This window comes from Zootoca vivipara, chromosome 16 (genome assembly GCF_963506605.1).
Source record: "Zootoca vivipara chromosome 16, rZooViv1.1, whole genome shotgun sequence".
In the NCBI taxonomy this organism is placed as follows: Eukaryota; Metazoa; Chordata; class Lepidosauria; order Squamata; family Lacertidae; genus Zootoca; species Zootoca vivipara.
Genome location: NC_083291.1, coordinates 32164155 through 32185204, shown reverse-complemented (window position 1 = coordinate 32185204; position 21050 = coordinate 32164155). Strand labels below are relative to the sequence as shown.

The 21050-nt window shown below is 45.8% G+C and overlaps 2 protein-coding genes across 5 annotated transcripts in view; one reads left to right on the top strand and one right to left on the bottom strand.

Moving 5' to 3' along the window:
* Positions 1-14690, top strand: part of KANK2 (KN motif and ankyrin repeat domains 2) — an 82261-nt gene extending 67571 nt beyond the window's left edge. For all 4 annotated transcript variants that reach the window (XM_035140748.2, XM_035140750.2, XM_035140747.2 and 1 more), the window contains 8 exons: positions 565-667; positions 1156-1392; positions 4196-4283; positions 5340-5559; positions 6942-7084; positions 7654-7854; positions 8399-8497; positions 9163-14690. In XM_035140748.2, coding sequence (XP_034996639.2) covers positions 565-667; positions 1156-1392; positions 4196-4283; positions 5340-5559; positions 6942-7084; positions 7654-7854; positions 8399-8497; positions 9163-9222 — 1151 coding nt within the window. In that variant the 3' untranslated portion in view covers positions 9223-14690. The remainder of the gene's footprint in view (positions 1-564; positions 668-1155; positions 1393-4195; positions 4284-5339; positions 5560-6941; positions 7085-7653; positions 7855-8398; positions 8498-9162) is intronic.
* A 3246-nt stretch (positions 14691-17936) lies between these two features.
* The window catches only part of LDLR (low density lipoprotein receptor), a 34264-nt gene continuing 31150 nt past the window's right edge, over positions 17937-21050 (bottom strand). The window contains exon 18 of the mRNA XM_035140875.2: positions 17937-19421. Within this exon, the coding sequence (XP_034996766.1) occupies positions 19386-19421 (36 nt within the window). The 3' untranslated portion in view covers positions 17937-19385. The remainder of the gene's footprint in view (positions 19422-21050) is intronic.

The following is a 21050-nucleotide window of genomic DNA, read 5'->3' as shown; positions in this document are numbered from 1 at the left end:
ACCCGGACCCTGAGATCATCTTCTGAGGCCCTCCTTTGTGTGCCTCCTCCACGAGAGGTCTGGAGGGTGACAACGTGAGAACAGGGCCGCCTCTGCAGTGGCTCCCCGTCTGTGGAATGCTCTCTCCAGAGAAGTTCGCCTGGCACCTTCATTATACACCTTTAGGCGCCAGGCAAAAATGTTCCTTTTTAGCCAGGCCTTTGGTTGATCTGATTGATATCCTATGCTCTTTTAAAATGTGCCTCTTCTCTCTCTCTCTCTCTCTCTCTCTCTCTCTCTCTCTCTCTCTCTCTCTCTCTCTCTCTCTCTCTCTCTCTCTCTCTCTCTCTCTCTTTCTCTGTGTGTGTGTGTGTTATTGGGTTCTTGATTATATTCTGATTATATATGTTGTGATCTTTTCTGTGAACCGCCCTGAGACCTCCAGGTATAGGGTGGTATATAAACTCTAATAATTAACAACAACAACAACAACAACAACAACAACAACAATAATAATAATAATAATAATAATAATAATAATAATACAGTAATGGACTGCTGCCACCTTCCTCCATTTCCCCACAGCTTCATTCGCAGGAGGGATTCGGTCGATCATGAAGAAGAAGGAGGATCCTACAGAGCTTCTGGCCAACAAGAAGAGCCTGCAGTTTGTTGGTGTCAATGGCGGGTATGGCGAAGCCTCTGCTCCCCAAATTAAAAATAGAATGAGAGCCTTCCAGTCTGCTCTTGAGTCCAGTGAGGCTGCAGCTAGGCACCAGCAGCAGTTTCCCACACTCCTGGTTGCCTGATTTCACCCTAAACCTGGACTGCAGGAAGTCAAATGTCGCCGCCACCACAAAACAAAACACACACAGGTGTGCGATTTTGCACCAGAATTGTGCTATTTGCAGGATTTCCATTTGCAGTAGCTAGGAGGTATTTCCCAGTCCCCATTTGGCTTGTGATCCAAGATCAGCACACCTGGGCTGGGACCTGGGAAATCCTCTGCCCTAAAGTGCTCTAATGGCACAGAGCTAGAAGGAGCCAGGCAGAGAGCTTTTCAGGAGGTTTCCCTGTTTCTCCTCTCTGCTCTGGGGGGTGCGGTAGCCTAGGACTGTTTTCTTGACTCTGTTGTTCCTTCTCACCCCCTTGTTGCCCCCACCCCCCCACCCGCAGGTATGAGTCCACCTCCTCTGAGGACTCCAGCACAGCTGAGAACGTCTCGGACAATGAAAGCACCGAGAGCGAATACCACGAGGCGAGCGAGGGGCTCCCTGCAGCGCAGGCAATGGCAGCGGAGCCCCCGAAGCTGCCCGGAACAGCCGCAGCCGTATCTCGCCCTGGAGTCTCTGCCGAGAGCGGGGAGATGCCAGCAGCAGAAAGTCCCAGCAAGGAGCCGCCAGGCAAAACAGGGTAACCATCAGCTTGGGCATCTTCCTGGCTGTCATGACTCTGTGCCCAAACTATTCCACATTCTCTTCTCTGGAGAAACAAAACTTTACTCCCAGAATGAATGATTCAATACACATGCTGTAGAAAGTGTGGCGCCTCTTGCTAATTCTCACAAGTACCATTTGCTAATATTTTGGCCAGAACTGGAGTATCGGGAATGGAAGGAAGGGCTATTTTTTAAAAACCAGAATACAGGGAGGAAAAGTGAGGCAGCAGAAAGGGAACTGTTGAGATCACTGAAGCTTTGCACATACAGTGGTACCTCTACTTACAAATTTAATGCGTTCTGAACGCACATTCGTAAGTCGAAAAAAATTGTAAGTCGAATCCCATAGGAATGCATTGGGAGAAAAAATTCGTAAGTCGAAGCAACCCTATCTAAAAATTCGTAAGTAGAAAAAACCCTATCTAAACCACATCCAAGATGGCGGACGGAGCTCCATTCGTAAGTAGAAACATTCGTAAGTAGAGTTATTCATAAGTAGAGGTACCACTGTATTGTCTTCAGTCGCTGTTCAGATATCTCTGTTTTACTCTGGACAGGAAATTCATAGAAAGCCAGATTATCCTAGCACATAGCTGGTGAGACTCAGAAGTCAGGCTACCAAGTTCTAGCACTGTACAAGTAGAATCTGCAACAAAAAGTTTCAGTATGTCCTCACGCCTTCACAAGAGGGCTTCTGTTCAGGCACTTAACAATATTAGCTGTTAGGGGGTCAAGCAGGCTAACCCCGCAACCCGGTTTCCATGGCTCTTGAAGGTCACTGAACATATTCAGTCCTCATTGGGACTTCTTCTTTTTTAAATGTTTTGTATTTCTGCATACTTTGGGGTCCCCTGAGCATGCTTATATCCTCCCTCTTGTTTCTCAGCGGTTCCACTTTGACACCAACCCTGTGGACACTAAGTCACCTGAGCTTGCTATTAGAGGGAATGAGTCCCTCTCCCAAGAAAGCACTTTTCTTTTTTGAGCGAGCAACAAAAACCAGGCCTCACAAATTCTACACACAAGTCCATGTCAATCAAGGCCCATTTGCACAAAATGGCAACACAAATTGACTTCTTTGGTGGTGGTTATAGCTGCTGAATTGGTTTTACAAATGCTGCGACTTGTGTCCGGGTCTCAACTCACTTTGAATTGCTTTCCAGATTGGAGTTGCATAGGATTCTTATCTCATTATACATGATCAAGCTTTCCTTAGCACCTCAGCCCTTGCTTCCCCCCCACCCGCAAGACCAATTGCAGTCATTAACAGTCGTCAACAGTCATCAACAGTCATCAACAGGTTTACCACTCCTATCAGCCCATCACCCATTCCCATCACCCCCACCCCCCACCCTCTGAATATACATAAGGGTCTGGTTGCTTCTGTTTCAGTGTATCTGATGAAGTGTGCATGCACACGAAAGCTCATACCAAAATAAAAACTTAGTTGGTCTTTAAAGTGCTACTGAAGGAATTTTTTTATTTTGTTTCGACTCAGACCAACACGGCTACCTACCTGTAACCAGATTGGGGTGAGTTAGAGAGCTGGGCACACATGTGTTTTTAAAACACAATGACTACAGCATCACGGGAGGAATTGATCTAACAAGTCCCACCAATTCAAGCCTTTTGTGAGGGTTGTGCAGCGGGGCTCTCCCATTTTCTCCTTTCCCCATGCACCCCTCCCAAGATTGGCTCGGGGGGTGGGTGTCACGAGAACCCCCAGAGCAAGGCATCGGAAAGCTGCAATGCTTGTGTTGCCAGGATGTTCACTATAGTGCGGCCCAGCATTCCACTCCCAGGTGTTGACTTGCATGTGCAAATGAGGGTTCTCTCATGTAACAGGGGGGGGGGGGGAATATGCGAACTGGTCTTCCTTCTATCAGCTCTCCAAGTAGGAGAGCAGCAGATTTAAAGTGAAGATGCACGGAAAATTTTTTAGAGCAATGAGGCTGCTCTAGAGATGCCCTTTGTTCAGTCCCCTCCCCTCCAGGGGCAAGCAGTAGGGGGAAACAGTTCTGCAAGCTACGAGTGGAAGCTAGCTGCCTCCTGATCACCAAGGAAACACTCACCCAGCAGTTTTGCACTACTATATATATATATATATATATATATATATATATATATATATATATTAAAAAGGAGATATTTTGTAGTTTTTATATTAAAATTACAATATAATTTCGTGAACACCCTGAGATCTATGGATGAAGGGAATTATATAGGGCTGTGGTTAAACCACAGAGCCTAGGGCTTGCTGATCAGAAGGTCGGCGGTTCGAATCCCTGTGACGGGGTGAGCTCCCATTGCTTGGTCCCATCTCCTGCCCACCTAGCAGTTTGAAAGCACATCAAAATGCAAGTAGATAAATAGGAACCGCTACAGCGGGAAGGTAAACAGCGTTTCCCTGTGCTGCTCTGGTTTGCCAGAAGCGGCTTTGTCATGGTGGCCACATGACCTGGAAGCTATACGCCGGCTCCCTCGGCTAATAATGCGAGATGAGCGCGCAACCCCAGAGTCGGTCACGACCGGACCTAATGGTCAGGGGTCCCTTTACCTTTAAATATAATAATAATGTTGATTACATTTCTTTTTATATTGCCTGTCTGCCATTCAGTTGCAAAATGGCTTGACGCTGAGAGGGAGGACAGGTGTAGCATAAGCAGAGTTTATAATGTTACACCTGTCTTCCCCTCTCAAAGGAACTCACTGTCGGCTGGTGACCTTTGTCCAAAAACTAACCTTCCCCATGTCCTTCTTCCTGTCTACCCATTCCAGGACAGGACTCAGCAAGGAGCTGCTTTCAGCTTGCGAAGTCCTTCAGAAATACCTGGAGAGCCCCAATGAGCACATGGATGAAGAAATGGTATACCGGCACTCTCGTTCTTGAGGCGGAACCTCTGGAGGGTGGAAGGGAGCTTAAAGTGGGAGGATAGCTCTCATTTGTTGTTGTCAGCGTCTGTGATACTGTAAAGGCTCCTGATTTCACCGAAAGGTGTTTTGCTGGCTCCGAGAGACCTAAAGAAACCATTTGATCCCTATCCACATGGGGAGGAGCTTATGTGTTAAAGATGAACTACCAGATTTGCCATTTGCTTCCCTGCCACTTCACAGAGCCACAGTTCCTTTAGGAAACCATGCTAGTTAAACCAAATTAAAAGTGTATTAAGGCTGTAATCCTAGTGCCCCAAAATTGATCGCTTGTGGGGAGACGAGGAGGAGGGCTGCTGGGGTGGAACAGGGAGGGGGAGCTTTGCTGCAGAAGAAGGGGCAGGAAGCAGATCTCCCAGCAGTATTCAACAGATCAATGGCTCAGAGGCCTTGGACCGGTGGGATCTAAGGCCTTGTCAATGCCTCCAGTGCTCCCAGTCCTTGGATTCTTCAGCTGCGAAAGCAAAACCACAGCATCCCACAACCACTGTCTTCCACCCTGGCTATCAGGAACTGGCAGGGCTTCCGATGAGATAGTGAGCCTGCCACACAATCCCTTTCACACAAGAGCCAGTGTGGTGTAGTGGTTAAGAGCGGGAGACTCCTAATCTGGGGAACCGGGTTCGTGTCTCTGATCCTCCACATGCAGCTGCTGGGTGACCTTGGGCTAGTCACACTTCTCTGAAGTCTCTCAGCCCCACTCAACTCACTAGAGTGTTTGTTGTGGGGGAGGAAGGGAAAGGAGAATGTTAGCCGCTTTGAGACTCCTTCGGGTAGTGATAAAGCGGGATATCAAATCCAAACTACTACTTTCCTGACCCCTAATTGGGGCTGCTCCTCCTGTTCGCCATGCCCATGTGCCAGAGGAAGGTGTTTGGGGAGGGGGAGATGCCCGAGGAGACCCAAAAGCATTTAGCAAAAAAGTGGGACGTAACAGCTTCACACGCCTGACAGTTGCCACGCCTGCCCTTTCCTTCCTGTGTTTCCATAGAAATTGGCCTATACTGCCGTGCTCCACTATTGGCTGAGGCTTTCCTGCCACAAAGAAGCGGATCCAGAATTGGTCTCACAGCACTTGGCTGCCTTCCGGTCCATCTCCCCACACTTGCTGGAATTTGTCATCAATATGGCCGACGCCAACGGCAACACGGCCCTCCACTACACTGTCTCGCATTCCAACTTCCCAGTGGTCACAAAGCTTCTTGAAACAGGTAGGTGGGCATAGAGAGAAATGGGGAAATTTGGAATCCAAGGGAGCCCTTGGAGGAGGCCTGGCCCACCTGGACACAGCTTGGTGGTTCACTGGGGCATCCCTTTTGCCGCAGCTTCTTGTGCTTCAACTGCTCAGGACTTCTGGAACTCCATGTGGCCCGGATCTCCTGCCTGCCACCTGGACATTTGGGTGCCCAATCAGGCTAGCTATTTATGGCAGGGATGGGGAGCCTGATGCCCTCCAGGTGTTGCTGGACTATACCTCCCATCTTCCTCCTAGTGGTGCAGCAATAAAACTGCTAGCACACTTGCAAAGCTAAGCAGGGTCCACTCTGGTTTCAAATTGGATGGGAGGCCATGTGTTGAGATTCCTGCATTGCAGGGGGGTTGGACTAGTTGGCCCTCAGGGCCCCCTTCCAACTCTACAATTCTATGATCCCTAACCATTGGCCATGCAATAATCATTGGACATGCATTGGGCATTGGCCAACATCTGGAGGGCGACATATTGCCCTTCCTGATTCATGACATTATTGTCAATCCTCCAAAGAGCTAGAGTGGCTCTTTAGCCCTCTCTACAACCTTGTGACATAAAAAGGCCATCCTGTGAGGTATATGCTGAGTGGGGATTTGAAGCTGGCTTTCTGATGCCAGAGCCCATTGCTACTCCACTCCACTGGAGAGAGAGGGAGAAAGAGGAGTTGGCTGGGAGTTTTATCTTCAGACAATCTTGGCTGTCTCTGAGTTCAGATCCAGGTCATTGAGCCTGAGCTTCCACAGCCACTGCCCAGTTGATATGTTCTCTGCTTATGATAACGTTTTATTCTCTTGCTAACTATGCTGTTTTTAAATGTGAATTTTATACTTGACTTCCTTTAGTAAGGTTTTGTTTTAGTTTATTATTTGGTTAACTTTGCTGTGTTAAATGTGCGTTCTGTAGTTGACCTCCTTTGCAATGTTTTATTTTGAAATCTTTAATATTTTAGTTTCCTGTTAATTGTGTTGTCCTGAACGTATACTTTGATGTTTTGATGTGTTGTTAACCGCTTTGAGATTTTCCCCCCATAAAAATATAAAGTGGTATAAACATGAAATGAATAAGAATAAGAAGGGGGAAGTGGGTGCAATGACTGATGTTGGTTTGTGCAGGAAGTGGTAAAATGAAGATCTAGGCAAAACATTAGGAAATACACATAATAATCACAGCAACTATCTGGCTAGGTTAGAGGGATCTTTTTCCATGGATATTTTTTGAAAATAGGCTCAGGCAGGTGTCTGTTGGCTATGCCTTAGGCCAGCCTTAGGGGCTACACAACCCATTTGCTCTAAATCTTTGGTTCCAAAAGGATGAGGCTTCTTGTTGATTCCTTCGCCTTTCTAGGTTTGTGCCATGTGGACCAACAGAACAAAGCCGGCTATACGGCCATCATGCTGACGGCACTGGCTGCTTCCCGCTCAGAGAGTGATATGGACACAATTGTGCAGCTGCTGAAAATGGGCAACGTAAATGCCAAAGCCAGCCAGGTATCCAAATGGTTAGCAGTTTCTTGCAGGGCAGGGAGGTGGATGTGGAAGTTAGGTGATGAGTTAGGCTTCTGCTTTGCCCAGGGTGGGGTGCTCAAAACCACCAATTCTTCTGCTCTGGGGGCACAAGTGAGATTTTAAAGCCTGATTCCCCCCCCCCCCCCGTTCCTCATTTGCACATGTTTGCCTTACTGAGGTTTCATAAACAGTATCATTGGCAATTCAGGAAATGTTCCTGTCAAAGCAAAGCTTTGCAAAACAGCTCGGTTTCTTGAAAGCTTTGCAGGCCCCAGCTTGATTGCAAGTTAAGGTAATTGTGAAACGCTTTTCAGATTTTTGTACTCTCAATTGGCTTTTCTTTTTTTGTAAGCTGGATCATCATGCTTACGGTGCCAAATCACGCTTAAATCAAGAGCTTCCCCCTTCCCCCAGCATTTCAATTTTGTGCACTAAACAGAGGCAAGCAATTCTGATGAGCCAGAGATTGCAGCTGCCTTCACCCATTCCACCCCGGCCCTAGTATATAACTGCAACTTACACTGTTGCTTTTCTCCTCGCTGCTCCTGCAGGCTGGGCAAACTGCACTGATGTTGGCCGTCAGCCACGGGCGTCTGGACATGGTTCGTGCCTTGCTAGCTAGCGCAGCGGATGTCAACTTGCAAGATGACGACGGTTCCACAGCGCTAATGTGCGCCTGTGAACATGGCCATGCTGAGATCGTCCGCCTGCTCTTGGCCACACCTGGCTGTGATGTTGCCCTCTCCGATAACGTGAGCCCTTTTCGTTATTTATTAAATTTGTATACCGCCCTGTATACTATACAGTGGTACCTTGGTACTCGAATGGCTTGGCTCCTTAACAAATCGGCTTCTGAATGCCGCAAACCCGAAAGTGAGTGTTCTAGTTTGTGAATATTTTTCGGAAGCCGGACGTTTTATTTATACCCTACCCGTTTGGCTGGGTTTCCCCAGCCACTCTGGGCAGCTCCCAACAGAATATTAAAATCACGATAAAACACCAGACATTAAAAACTTCCCTAAACAGGGCTGCCTTCAGATGTCTTCTAAAAGTCAGAGAGTTGTTTATTTCCTTGACATCCACAGGGCAGGTGCCACTACCGAGAAGGTTTTCTGCCTAGTTCCCTGTAACCTCACTTCTCGCAGTGAGGGAACCGCCAGAAGGCCCTCGGCTCTGGACCTCAGTGTCCGGGCTGAACGATGGGGGTGGAGACACTCCTTCAGGTATACTGGACCGAAGGCCGTTTAGGGCTTTGAAGGTCAGCGCCAACACTTTGAATTTTCTCTCCTCCTGCAGGATGGCAGCACAGCTCTTTCCATCGCAGTGGAAGCAGGCCAGAATGACATTGCCATCATGCTGTATGCTCACCTGAACTTTGCCAAAGCCTCGTCTCTGGTGAGTTGCCACGTACAGTCAAGGAACCATTGCACCTGCCTTGTAGGGCAGTTGGTCCAACTCCCTGCTTGAGGGATGATATCCAGCGGATCAGATGCAGAATGGGGGTCTAATGCACTGGGGGTCGCCCATGTTAAAATGCGATCTTTCGACTCAGTATTTTTGTGGTCAACGATGTGTTTTAGAAAACAAATTTGATGGGCTGGCTCTGCACAGACTTGTTCACCTGCCGCTTCTGCTGTCCAAAATGATGTGCCTATAGTGAGCAGGGGACTTTGCACGGGGGTCAGTTTTGAGTACAGGGGGCTGTTTCTGGCGAAGGGAAGGGCTGAGGAGCAACACAGTGGGCAAAATGAGATACAGTGGTGCCTCGCTTAACGAATGCCCTGCTTAACGAAAGGTTTTTTCTAGTGGAGGTTGCCTCACTAGACGAATTCGTTTTACGAAAAATTCGTCTAGCGAATCGCGGTTTCCCATAGGAATGCTTTGAAATTCAATTAATGCGTTCCTATGGGCAAAAAAAAATCAATGCATTCCTATGGGATTTGCTAGACGAATTTTTCGTTATAAGAAAAGACCCGTGGAACGAATTAAATTCGTCTTGCGAGGCACCACTGTAAGTAGGGCTGTTTAATTAAAGACTAATCATGAAATGCACTTTTCAGGGGACCCCCAAACAGTCCAAAGATGAGAACACAGCAACTATGTCCGGTGATGCTCAGTAACACAAAACGAGGCGGTTTCCTGTCTGTCTACACTTTCCTTTGAAAAAATACCTGAGAACTTGTCAAGGACCGCGGAACCTAAACAGCCAACGCTGCGTAATGTAAGCATGTAAATCATCCAAGAAACGTCTGTTCTCGGCCTCCCTCAACCCCTTCCATCAACCGGGATCTCTCTCATCAGCTACATTCAGTGGACTGGTTGGCCTTCCAGGAGAAAGAGCTCCCCCTACAGTTTCCAGGTGGCTGCTTCAGCTGCAATTCAGCTAGCTATTGAGCCAAAGAGGAGGAATCGGCGAAGGACCTCTGGATACAGCTTCTCAACCAACTTGGCATGGCTTAAATGCTTTCTTGCTTTCTAGAGGCATGTTTCCCTCTCCGCCCCGCTTTCACCCAAGTCCATTGCAGGAGTAAAAGACTCTGCAAGGCGAGAGATGTACAAGGCAATGAGAGACCACTGGCGGGAGGCAGCTGCCATCTTATTAGCCTGAGTTTGGGAGTTATGGAGAATCCTTCTGTCTTCTGTAGAGCGACAGAGTGGATGCCAGACATAGGCTTCTGCAGTGCTCTTCTGGAACAATCTTTGTCTCTGCTCCTCCTCTCATTGTAAAATGGGACTTAATGTATTTTTAAGAGGCCTGCCTAAAGCAACTCCACACAGAATCCATTTCCCTTTTCTCTTTTCCAAGACAAGAAATCCGTCCTTAAACACGACATTACTTGAAAAAAAATTTGGGGGGAGGCCACACTTTGTGAAACAGGGCCCTGTTTTGAATCAATGTTTCTTCATTTTGGGAGGAGTTTCTACGTGTGTGTATTATTGTAATACAAACAACGTTGCAATGGAACTAAAATGAGTATTTGACACAAAGGTTCGAATGAGTTGAATTTTGCAAATTTGGCAAAATGTGAATTCTCACTGAGTTCGGCAACTTGGTAAGGGAGCAATAGTATATTTTCTATGGGTGGGGTGGAGTACATGGGATTAGATTTCTCTCCAAAATGATAACCATTAATTGGCCAGGCTGAAGGTTATTTCTTCTGCACAAGGAAATGTTGTGGCTGAATTCTGATGGACTCTTGCACAGCTCCAGTTAAACAGCGTTTGCACAGGAGATATTCTCCCAGTGAACTATATTCTCCCTTTGCCCAGAGTGCTAATCAATTCTCCTTGTCAGTTACTCTCTACAATCTGATTTACTGATGTTGGATGACTGGGATCTGAGGAAAATATCGAACTGATATTATTTGCCTAAAAATATCGAAATAATGCAGTTCTAATTAGGCAAACTCAAACAGTTTCCCTCTTTGGGGTTGCCCGAAGCACCAAATTCATTCATGGATGCTATGCAAGTTGAAAAAGCCCTCTTCACTTATTATTTGTAGTTTTAATACCAAAATTTATGTCTGTCTCTCCTAACAACCAATGATCAGTAGGGGAGGGAGGAAAGTATAATAATTAAGATAAACCATAGTGGTTTTTGGTGTTTTTTCAATGCCAATAATTTGAAATAGTAAAAGGGTACAACCTATTTTTATATAAATATAAATATATATATATATTAATATACACCAAGAAAGCAACTATATAAATTATTTTAGTGCACAGAATTTTTAAAGGAATTCTAGAGGAGACGACGTCCAAAATGTTGAGGTGGGTTGTGACTGGCTGGGCGAAGGACTACTGTCTGAAGCTGCAAATCTGCCGGTTGATATATTTGCACAGTCTCTATTCTGCCTTGTGTAACAGCCATTAGACACTAGTTGGGCTTGAAAACAGATGTTTATTTGGAGCCAGTTGGCTCTTGTGTTGCTTTGAATGCACAGGCAGAACAAGTCTTTTTTCCTGGCAATGGTTTTCCGTCGCTGCCCCCAAAGCAGACATTTTGAACGGGCAAGGGGAGTCTTTAGAAAACTGTATGTCTTTAGGAGTGCGTTTGGAACTTGTACTTTGGATATCGCCTCGGACAAATGTAATCACTTTTAGGATTGTCATATGATGATATTTCTACACTTTTAAAGGAAGTTAAGGTCATTTATAGCCATAATAAACATAAAATGATCAGATGCGACTCTTTCTGTTTCTAGGGGTGTTGTTAAAGGGCTGTTCCGTTATGCAGGCATGGCCAAACTTGGCCCTCCAGATGTTTTGGGACTACAACTCCCACCATCCCTAGCTAACAGGACCAGTGGTCAGGGATGATGGGAATTGTAGTCCCAAAACAGCTGGAGGGCCAATTTTGGCCATGCCTGCCTTATAGCAACTTGAGAGAGAGAAAAATCTGTAATATTGCCATAACTTTTTTTCCCTGCACATACAAGTATGATTTTTCACAGAGGAGCAGATTAACTCAAGGAAAAACCTGAGTAACCTTTGGTAGGTCGCTACAAAAATTGCCTATCTCAGATCCCTTTTGTTCTCTTCTTTATCGACTCAGTGAAAGCAGAACGAAATTTTAGCATTGATAAAAAGATTGCATATGAATTTGTAACCTTTAATAAGTTTATCGAACTATGGAATTAATGAAGACATTCACGCAGAACATTCACAGGGGAACCATAGCTATTTTATAACATCACACTATATGCAAATATTCAGAGCAAATATTCTTTCGGATGCAAACTTATCAGTTATATCATTAAAATCAGTAAGCTCCAGTTTATCGTTTTCTATGCAGAGAATGTTTAGATCAGACAATCAACCTATCTTGGGACATTGTTGACCGTAGATTATTCTTTAGTCTAGAAAACCATTGTTTGCCAGTACAGTTTGTAAGCTTTAAATCAGGCATCCCCAAACTTTGGCCCTCCAGATGTTTTGGAAGACAATTCCCATCATCCCTGACCATTGGTCCGTCCTCTTAGCTAGGGATCATGGGAGTTGTAGGCCAAAACATCTGGAGGGCCGCAGTTTGGGGATGCCTGCTTTAAATGCAGGAACTATATAAAAAATTGTTTCCTCGTTTGGAAAAGCTGCCTAAATTTTCACCTCGAATATTATTTGATACGCATCTTGGTGGCTGAAATTTTCTGTGTCAGAGTGAGCTTGTTTGACGAACTTTACTAAACAGTAAGTACATGCTTGTGTAATTGTTACATGGCCGTAGACTCATACGTCACCTGTTTGTTACTAAGCAACTGAGCCTAGATAGTAAAATCTGCCTGTTTTTAAAATTGTTTTTGGCAAGAGGCTGAGGTTACCCTAGATCAGACATCCCCAAACTTCGGCCCTCCAGATGTTTTGGACTACAATTCCCATCTTCCCCAACCACTGGTTCTGTTAGCTAGGGATCATGGGAGTTGTAGGCCAAAACATCTGGAGGGCCGCAGTTTGGGGATGCCTGCCCTAGATTATGAGGTCCTGGGTGCAGCCTGCTCAGCCCGTATGTAAATCCAGCACTGACCACCAGTGGCATAGCATGGGTTGCCCAGGGCCATGCAGAGGGGGCGAGGGATGGAGGAAAACCGACAATTTTGTACCCGGGACAACTGACTCTTGTGTCGTCCCCCCACACTATGCCACTGCTGACCATGGCAACAGACACAGTCTACTCTCCCCATTTCGCTAGTGTAAAAGAGCTGTCAATGGGGCCCAGTTTTCTTGTGCAATTTCACTTGGTTTCACCTAAGGCAGTGCCACCTCCCAGGTGAGGGGGAGAGTAGGTGACAGTGGGAGCACCAATGGAAAGTGAAATGCCAAAATCCCCTCCCCTTTCATTCTGCCATTGGTGTGGCTCCCCCAGCAGCATTCTCTTGGCCTGGCACCCAGTGCGGGCAACCCAGTTGTGCTTCCCTAAATGTGCTGATTATTATTATTATTAATAATAATAATTTATTATTTATACCTTGCCCATCTGGCTTATTTCCTTGACATCTGACGGGAGGATGTGCCACTACCGAGAAGGCCCTCTGCCTGGTTCCCTGTAACTTGGCTTCTCGCAGCCAAAAGGCCCTCGGTGCTGGACCTCAGTGTCCGGGCAGAATGATGGAGGTGGAGACACTCCTTCAGGTATACTGGGCCAAGGCCGTTTAGGGCTTTTAAGGGCAACACCTTTAAATTTAAGAGCTGAAAGAAATACACTCTCCCTCCCCCCCCCATCCCCAAACCCACCCTAATTGTTGCGGAAGAATCTGGGAAGGGAAACAGCTTCCCTCATTTTAAAAAGCTAACAAGCTTCTAATAGCCACTTTGGGCAATCGGCTTAAGCAGTGATTATGCTCCTGTGGTCTAGGGCTTAAGCGGCTAATCGGCTGCTCTTGAGTCTTAAGGAGCTGGCTCCAGGCTTTGGCAGCAGCTGAATAAAAGTGAATCGGCCCACTGCGGCCTTTGCATTCTGCCTGCCCGCAGGCAACTTGGCTCTGAAGACTGGGGGACTGGTGCTGTTCCCTGAGAGAAGGAAAGCCAGCCTGGACAGGCGAGGCCATTCATCAGGAAGCTGTTCTGTGCAGAAGTCAAGAGACAAGCAGTGTGGCAGACCGCCTGACAGCAAGACGACCTGCAATTTTTTTTTTATTTTTTTTTGCGGCGGCAGCACAAGTCTCTGGGTGGGGTAAGTGTACAGCCAAGAAAGACCTTTTTTAAAAAAGAAAGGAAAAGAAATAAGAGGGTATTGTGGGCAACATCCTCCATTCTTTCAATATATTGATTGATATTGAAATACAAAAATGCAGGTGAAACTCGGAAAATTAGAATATCGTCAAAAAGTGCATTTATTTCAGTAACGCATTTTAAAAGGTGAAACCAATATATGAGATAGATGCATGACATGCAAAGCAAGGTATGTCAAGCCTTTATTTGTTGCAACTGTAATTTATTTGTCGTTAGGCGGGTCAATTATAAATGGAATGTAATTAATGAAATGTAATAGCGTTGTTTATTTTTGTATTATTGTAACTATTTGTTTTATTACTGTGGCATTTCCAAAAGAAAGCATTTGTAAAAATTAAAAGAACATTAAAAAATAAAAAGTTGCATTACTGAAATAAATGCACTTTGACGATATTCTAATTTTCCGAGTTTCACCTGTACATAATCGTTTTATAATATACTGAGATAAAACTGTGTTCTTATACTGTAGGCTAAAGTAGCTAAGTCAGAAGGAAGAGAAGTACAAGGAGAAACTTAACGAAAGAGGGGGGGGGAATGGAAAAGAAAAAGGAAAATCTAAAAGATACAGAAGAAAAAATAATAAAAGGACCAGCCTGCAGCTATATATGATATTCATTCCTTAAGATCCAACCATTCTATCATCTATAAACCAGTATTTTATCAGTCTTCAAATCCAGGTGACAGGCAGTTAAGAGGCAAAAGTGGGTGGGGACACCCCTCCTATTTTTAAATGATCATAAACACTCGCCCCTTCCTCCCAGGGCCCAAACCTTTGGTGGGATACTTTATTGAAAAGCATTCTGAAAGTACACTGGATCACAAATTGGCGTGGCAACAAGCAAGCAACCCCACCATTAATAACTCCACAACGACGGCAGCTTTCACACTGGCCAAGAAAGAACAAACGAAGTATTTTCAGTGTATTTAAATATTTATTAAACTCATTCACGATCTGGGGAAAGACACACACACACCCCAAGGATTTTCATCAAGGAACAGAGAAGAAAACGTTTTATAAAATATAACTTAGTGCAGCTGCAAGGACACAACCTCTCAATGCTCAGGCGTTCACCTGAAGAGCTTCCCAAAACTTGTACAGTATAAGAGAACCAGGTTCTCCCAGATGGTTTTCGGGGGGATAAGTAAACCAGGGGCTATAGATGCATTTCGGTTTATTGCATAACGTTTTCCCCATTGCCAATGTTCCTTTCACAATGCTGCACCTGTCGCGTTCAAGAACCTGCGGCCTTTTGACCAATGTACCAAATTTCATTCACACCACTGGGTGTGACACACTGAATGTCAACGGACAATGTCACTCCTGCACATGAATGCTTCTGTTCCTCAATGCACCCATGAAAATGGTTGGAAAGAATTGTATGCTGGCACAACTACCCCCAAATCTCCTCACTTTAACACCTCTGATCTCCTAAGTTGTTTGGGGTTAGCCCCTCAGAAGTGATTAACACAGAAATAAGCGCTAAACGTCCCCCTACACACTGCTGGACTTCCAGAAGTGTCCATCACATTGTGTGAAAGCTCAGCTATAATACATAACAGCCAGGAAAATGGAAAACTGCTATGTGAACGCAGTCTTAAGACAGCTTCCCCCTGCTGTCCAGGGATTTGCAGCATCTCGTGTTGGCATCTAGAAAATTGAAACTTGGATTGCTGCTATTAACGGGGCTTTGCCTGGATTGCTTGCCTCGCCCAGCAAGGACTAAGCAGCGACTTATGCAAGCATGAAACAGGGGTTCTGCATCAAGGGGGGAGAGGATCCTGCTGTTCCCCGGGCTCCAAGTTGCACTCTTCTCTCCCCCACCTCTGTCCTTACAGAATTTAAAAGGTAAAGGACCCCTGGATGGCTAAGTCCAGCCAGGCGACCCTGAGGTTGCGGCTTTCATCTCGCTTTCAGGCCAAGGGAGCCGGCGTTTGTCCACAGACGGCTGTCCTGTGGCCAGCAGGACCAAACCGCTTCTGGGACACCGTGACGGAAGCCAGAGCACACGGAAACGCTGTTTAGCTGCCCGTCGCAGCAGTACCTATTTATCTACTTGCACTGGTGTGCTTTCGAACTGCTAGGTTGGCAGGAGCTGGGACAGAGCACCGGGAGCTCACAGCATCGCAGGGATTCGAAGCGCCAACCTTCCGATCGGCAAGCCCAAGAGGCTCAGTGGTTCAGACCACAGCGCCACCCGCATTCCAGTTACACAATGGGAGGTGTACTGAGCTTCTAACACCTGAAGCTCAGGGAACATTTTTGACTTCATCAAATGCAGCTCAATTGTTTTATACAGCTGTGGGTTCTCCGGTGGTTTCACCCATGCAAACAGCCCCACCAAGGAAGCTGCTTGCCCCCTCAACCCTGCAGAGCCTAACAGGGGATCACTGGACCACTCTATACACAGGTTAACAAAAAAAGGACAAGAGACACAGCTGGTCATTTCTTTCTCAAAATCCCCAACTGCTTTTGTTCAAAGTAGCACCATTACTGCCCCTTGTCTAGGAAAGTTACTTCCTACTTTGGAATTTGCAAGGCAACCAGAAGCAGAAGAGGACCTATTGAATGAGGCTCAGGTCTGGGCCACTGCTCTGACAAGGTTCAAGCACTGAGCAAGAGGTTTCAGAGGTCTTCCCGTTTCAGTGATCTGTTGCTCTCTGATTTAAAAAGCTAAAAGTATAAGAAAGACATTAAAGCAGCCATTAACAACCCAAAGGAAGTTGAGGACTCTTCATCAGCATGACAAATGAGAAAGGCATTCTTATGTGACAGCAGGATAAATACAGACTGACAGTGCTTGTTATTTTCCCTTCCAGAACCAATTACACTCAAACTTCAGGTTAAGTACGCTTCAGGTTGAGTACTCCGCGGACCCATCATTAATCCACTTTCCATTACTTTCGATGGGAAAGTTCGCTTCAGGTTAAGTACAGACTTCCGGAACCTATTGTGTACTTAAACCGAGGTACCACTGTATTACATTTTACTTCTACAAAAATCTATTCCGTGTTCATTTTAAAGCCCCCAAATTTCTACAGCCAATGACATTGACACAATAATAAACCATTGGGGGCAGTCAGTTCTGCAAAGCTGAGCATTCCAGACATTTAGGCCATTAACACTATTCTTTACAGATGAACACACACAATTCTATCGACCGGCTTGTGCTTTTAAAAATTCAGCTGCTCCATGCAAGGTGGCTAACATGATATAGACAGGAGTATCATTCACAATGCAACAGCAAAAGGAGAGAGAAGGGGATGCAGCAAAGTCATCTCCAACTGCAAAAAACATGATAAAAATCAGGCAAGGTTTGCGGGTCAGTGATAAAACAAGGGAAATACGCCCTCACGTTAAATACGCAAATAAATATTGCAAAAGTTAACCCCCCTTTTGGTTGCATTTCCCCCCACAAACATTTGGGCGCTGCTGCTGAAAGAGCAGTGGTCAAGTATAATTTGCTCAAAGCATCTATGCCGTTGTGGAAATATGAAAAGCTTCATGGAGCAGTGGTTTGCTGGAAGGGAAACAAAACCACAGTCCCTGGCTCAGGCGCCCACGTTCACGGCAAACCGCAAAGGTTTGGTTTACTATGACATGCAAAATGCAGCCTCCGCGTTCAGTCCCCGCTTACTTCAAATTGGGACCGAACTTTAGCTGACCACAGCTAGCTCTCAGGTTTTAACTGCAGAGAATCGGGGAACATCCCAACAGAGAGAGAGAGATGGGACGAGGGAGAAAGCCCAAATCATCAACAACCGTAAGACAATAAACTTATAAATAAATAAGTCATGTATTTTATGAACATTATGTACATACAGAATGCAACGTTTTGTGCAAAGGAAATATATATCTCAAACATTATACATCATTTACATGCTCCACAATCAGAGGAAGTGGTTGGAATCTTTCACAGCTTCAGGCCGAAAGGGTTTTGAGTGCTTTTCCTTGGTATGTAGTGTGCTGTCCCCTCCCGTCAAAGGAAGGGATCTAGATGTGTCAGGCCAAGAAAATAAAGTTGCCATTTGTTATCCTAGGATAGCAGGATAAGTGGGTATTTTCTGCTTGTTCGTTACTGAATTTAGGACGGACTTGAGCTGTGGCAGACATTTGGAATTGTCACCGATTCTACTTCCTTTAAAATGCAAAGATCCTTCATTTGGTGAATGGCAGCCAATGAGCTCAAATTCAGCCCACCTTAGAACATGTGGCGACCTGGCGCTTCCATTCACAAAAGCTTAAAAAGCGTCACATGCAATATATATATATATGTATTTCAACTAAGGTGCAGAATCAGAGCTTAGTGCAACTCTAGAAGGGGGCGGGGGGGGGGAGTCCATTTGGCATCTGCCTTACTTAAGAAGCCCTCCGTTAGTAGGAGAAGGGATAAGAGTATACAAAATAAGGCCAAGCTAAGGACAGAAAATTCGTAAAAAATATACCTGGCATAGAGAGGTGCAGTTATAAGGCAACTGTAAACCTGTGACGAAGGTAGAACACACAGGAGAATGGCTTCAATTCCTGATTTCTTGGCCAGCACAATCTATTGCCCTTTCGTTCACCTGCCGGAAGGCACAAAACGGACCAGCACCGAGCAAAATGCAACAACGCCCTTTTCCCCTCCCCAAAGTCAGCCTGCTTGTCTCATTGGTTCAGTTCTTCCCCCCCTCTCACCCTCCTGGCAACACGTGACAAGAGAGCCAAAAGAAAGGAATCAAGTGCAAATACAGGAAAATGCAAGGTTTACAAGCTACACGGGTCACAAAGAGAAACGAGAAGAAATCGAACGAAAGGGGAAGGGGAAGAAGGCTGAAAGAGAACTAGCAGCTTAGGGATCCAGGCAGGAGGCAGGACACCTCCGTGGTGGTGTTGTTGTCCTTCCTTTCTTTGGACGCAAGAGAGCAAAGTCACCGTTTCTTCTATGCGGCACGGATGGCAAAATCCACTCCTAAAATTTTCTCCAGCCTAGCTTGGGAGGGAGGGGCCCAGAGGCTCACGAAGGCAAGGCGAGTTCTCAGCAAAGGCTCATGTTCCTGATCCCCTTCCAAGCTTGCTTCATGTCTGCCTGTTGGGCCTTTGGAGAGAAAAGGCTGGGCACAAAGGTCAGCTTGTGAAGAGGAGCCCGAGACACCCGGGTGTGCATCCGGAGAACAGCCACTGCCTTTGTCAAGTTACCGTCCTTCACGTGTGTGAAAAAAATAGTAAGAAGTGACCCTGCCCCAGATTAAAAATGAGACTCAGAGCACATCAGATGTACCAATGCCGTGGCGGCACAGGATACAAAAATAAATATATTGAAACATTAAAACTCAACAAAGTGGCCCTGGCTCGTCTGCTCTGTCCTGTAAAGACAGCTGCTGACTGGTGTACAGTTTCTTCCTTTAAAAAAAAAGGGTGGAAGGTGGGGGACCGAGGAAGGGGAAAAGGTCCATCGAGTCACACAGGAAGTGGCGTCAGACGGCTGAGAGACAACGGAAGCCAGGGCACGCGTGTTCTCCCAGAAAAGCAGCAGCAAAAGTCTGGAGGGAGGCACTACTTGGAAGTGTTGAGCTGGGCTCACGCTGTGTCGTCTTCCAGGCTGACCATTTGTCTCTGTTGGGGAGAGAGATTTGAAAGGAAGTTACTCAAAGGGCTTAGCTAGGTGGAACAACCGTAGAAGCCAAAATCTCTCTCTCTCTCTCTCTCTCTCTCTCTGTAGAAAGTGCATGTTTGTACTTCCACACCTTTCTCCACAACCGCTTGCCCGATCGCCCTCATATTTGGCCACAACATCAGTGTCACATGTGGGAGGGTAACCATCCACTTACAATGGCCAGATGACACACCTAGCACAGGTAAAAACTTGGATTTATGTATATATATATAAATTGCGCCCTCCAGTGGACATCCAACAAACAAAGGACAAACATACTCCCACAATCCCTCATGCCCCAGAGACCACGCCTCCAGCAGGGTTTACATACCACCTCTACTTTGCATCCTACAAACTAGGCCTCGGCTCTACTCTACAGGCTAGACCTCGGCTCCACTTTACATCCTACAGACTAGGCCTCGGCTCCACTTTACAGACTATCCCAAGTGGAGCCCTGGGTGGGGGGGGGAGGGGCCCGAATAGGTAATGGGCTGACTCAGGGTGGGGGAAGTCACAGGGATGACCCGGGGTGGGTGGGTGGGGGATGAGATACCTCATGGGTTGCTACAGGATGGGAGTAATCAGAGGGATGAGGCACAACAATGGGTGTGTGTGGAAAAAACACAAAGTCCAAGGGGGGAAGGACACATCCTCCCCTTTTCCTGGGAAACAAGGACCCTGAGTCAGGCACAGCAACACGTGCCCGGGCCAGATAGTTAAGGATAAAAAGTGAGCCAGCTGATTGAGGAGAGAAACAGAAACCAACTTACTCAAGAAGACAGTGTTCAGTGTTTGGCGGTCTCTCAAAAGAGTCATCTTGTAGTAAGGTTAATGCTTACTGGGAAATGATATACAGACGTACCTTGGAAGTCAATCGGAATCCGTTCTGGACATTCGTTCGACTTCCAAAATGTTCGGGAATCAAGGCATGGCTTCTGATTGGCTGCAGGAAGCTCCTGCAGCCAATCAGAAGCAGCGGAAGTCGTGCCGGACGTTCGGGTTTCAAAGAACATTTGAAAACCGGAACAATCCCTTCCGATTTCCGATCGCCCGGGAGCCAAAATGTTCAGCAACTAAGGCGTTTGAATTCCAAGGTACGACTGGACAATGAATTGAAAAGGATGTTCAAAGTAACTTTTATAAAAACAACAACAACCCAGAAGCTTTTCTTTGGGGAGTTATAGGGACAGAACTAAATTGTATAGAAATTTATTTATGTATGCTACTACAACACCAAGAATGCTACTTGCCCGAAAGTGGAAAGTCCCAGTAAAGGAAGAATGGATACGAAAACTTATGGAATATGCAGAAATGGTGAAACTTACCGGAAAAATCAAGATAAAAAAACTTTTTATAAAAGAATGGAAATGGCTTATTGATAAAAACATTAGCAGGATTATTGTAATAACCTGCAGTTTCATAAGAGTATATATCATAAGAGTATATATTTACGGTAGATAATTAAAAGGGCAAGTTAAATGAATTTGGATATGCAGAAGATATTTGAAAAAATAAATTTAAGGAACAGCAGAAAGAAGGGGAAGGAAGTCAAACTTTGAAATGTTAAATTGATTGAAATGTATAAACTT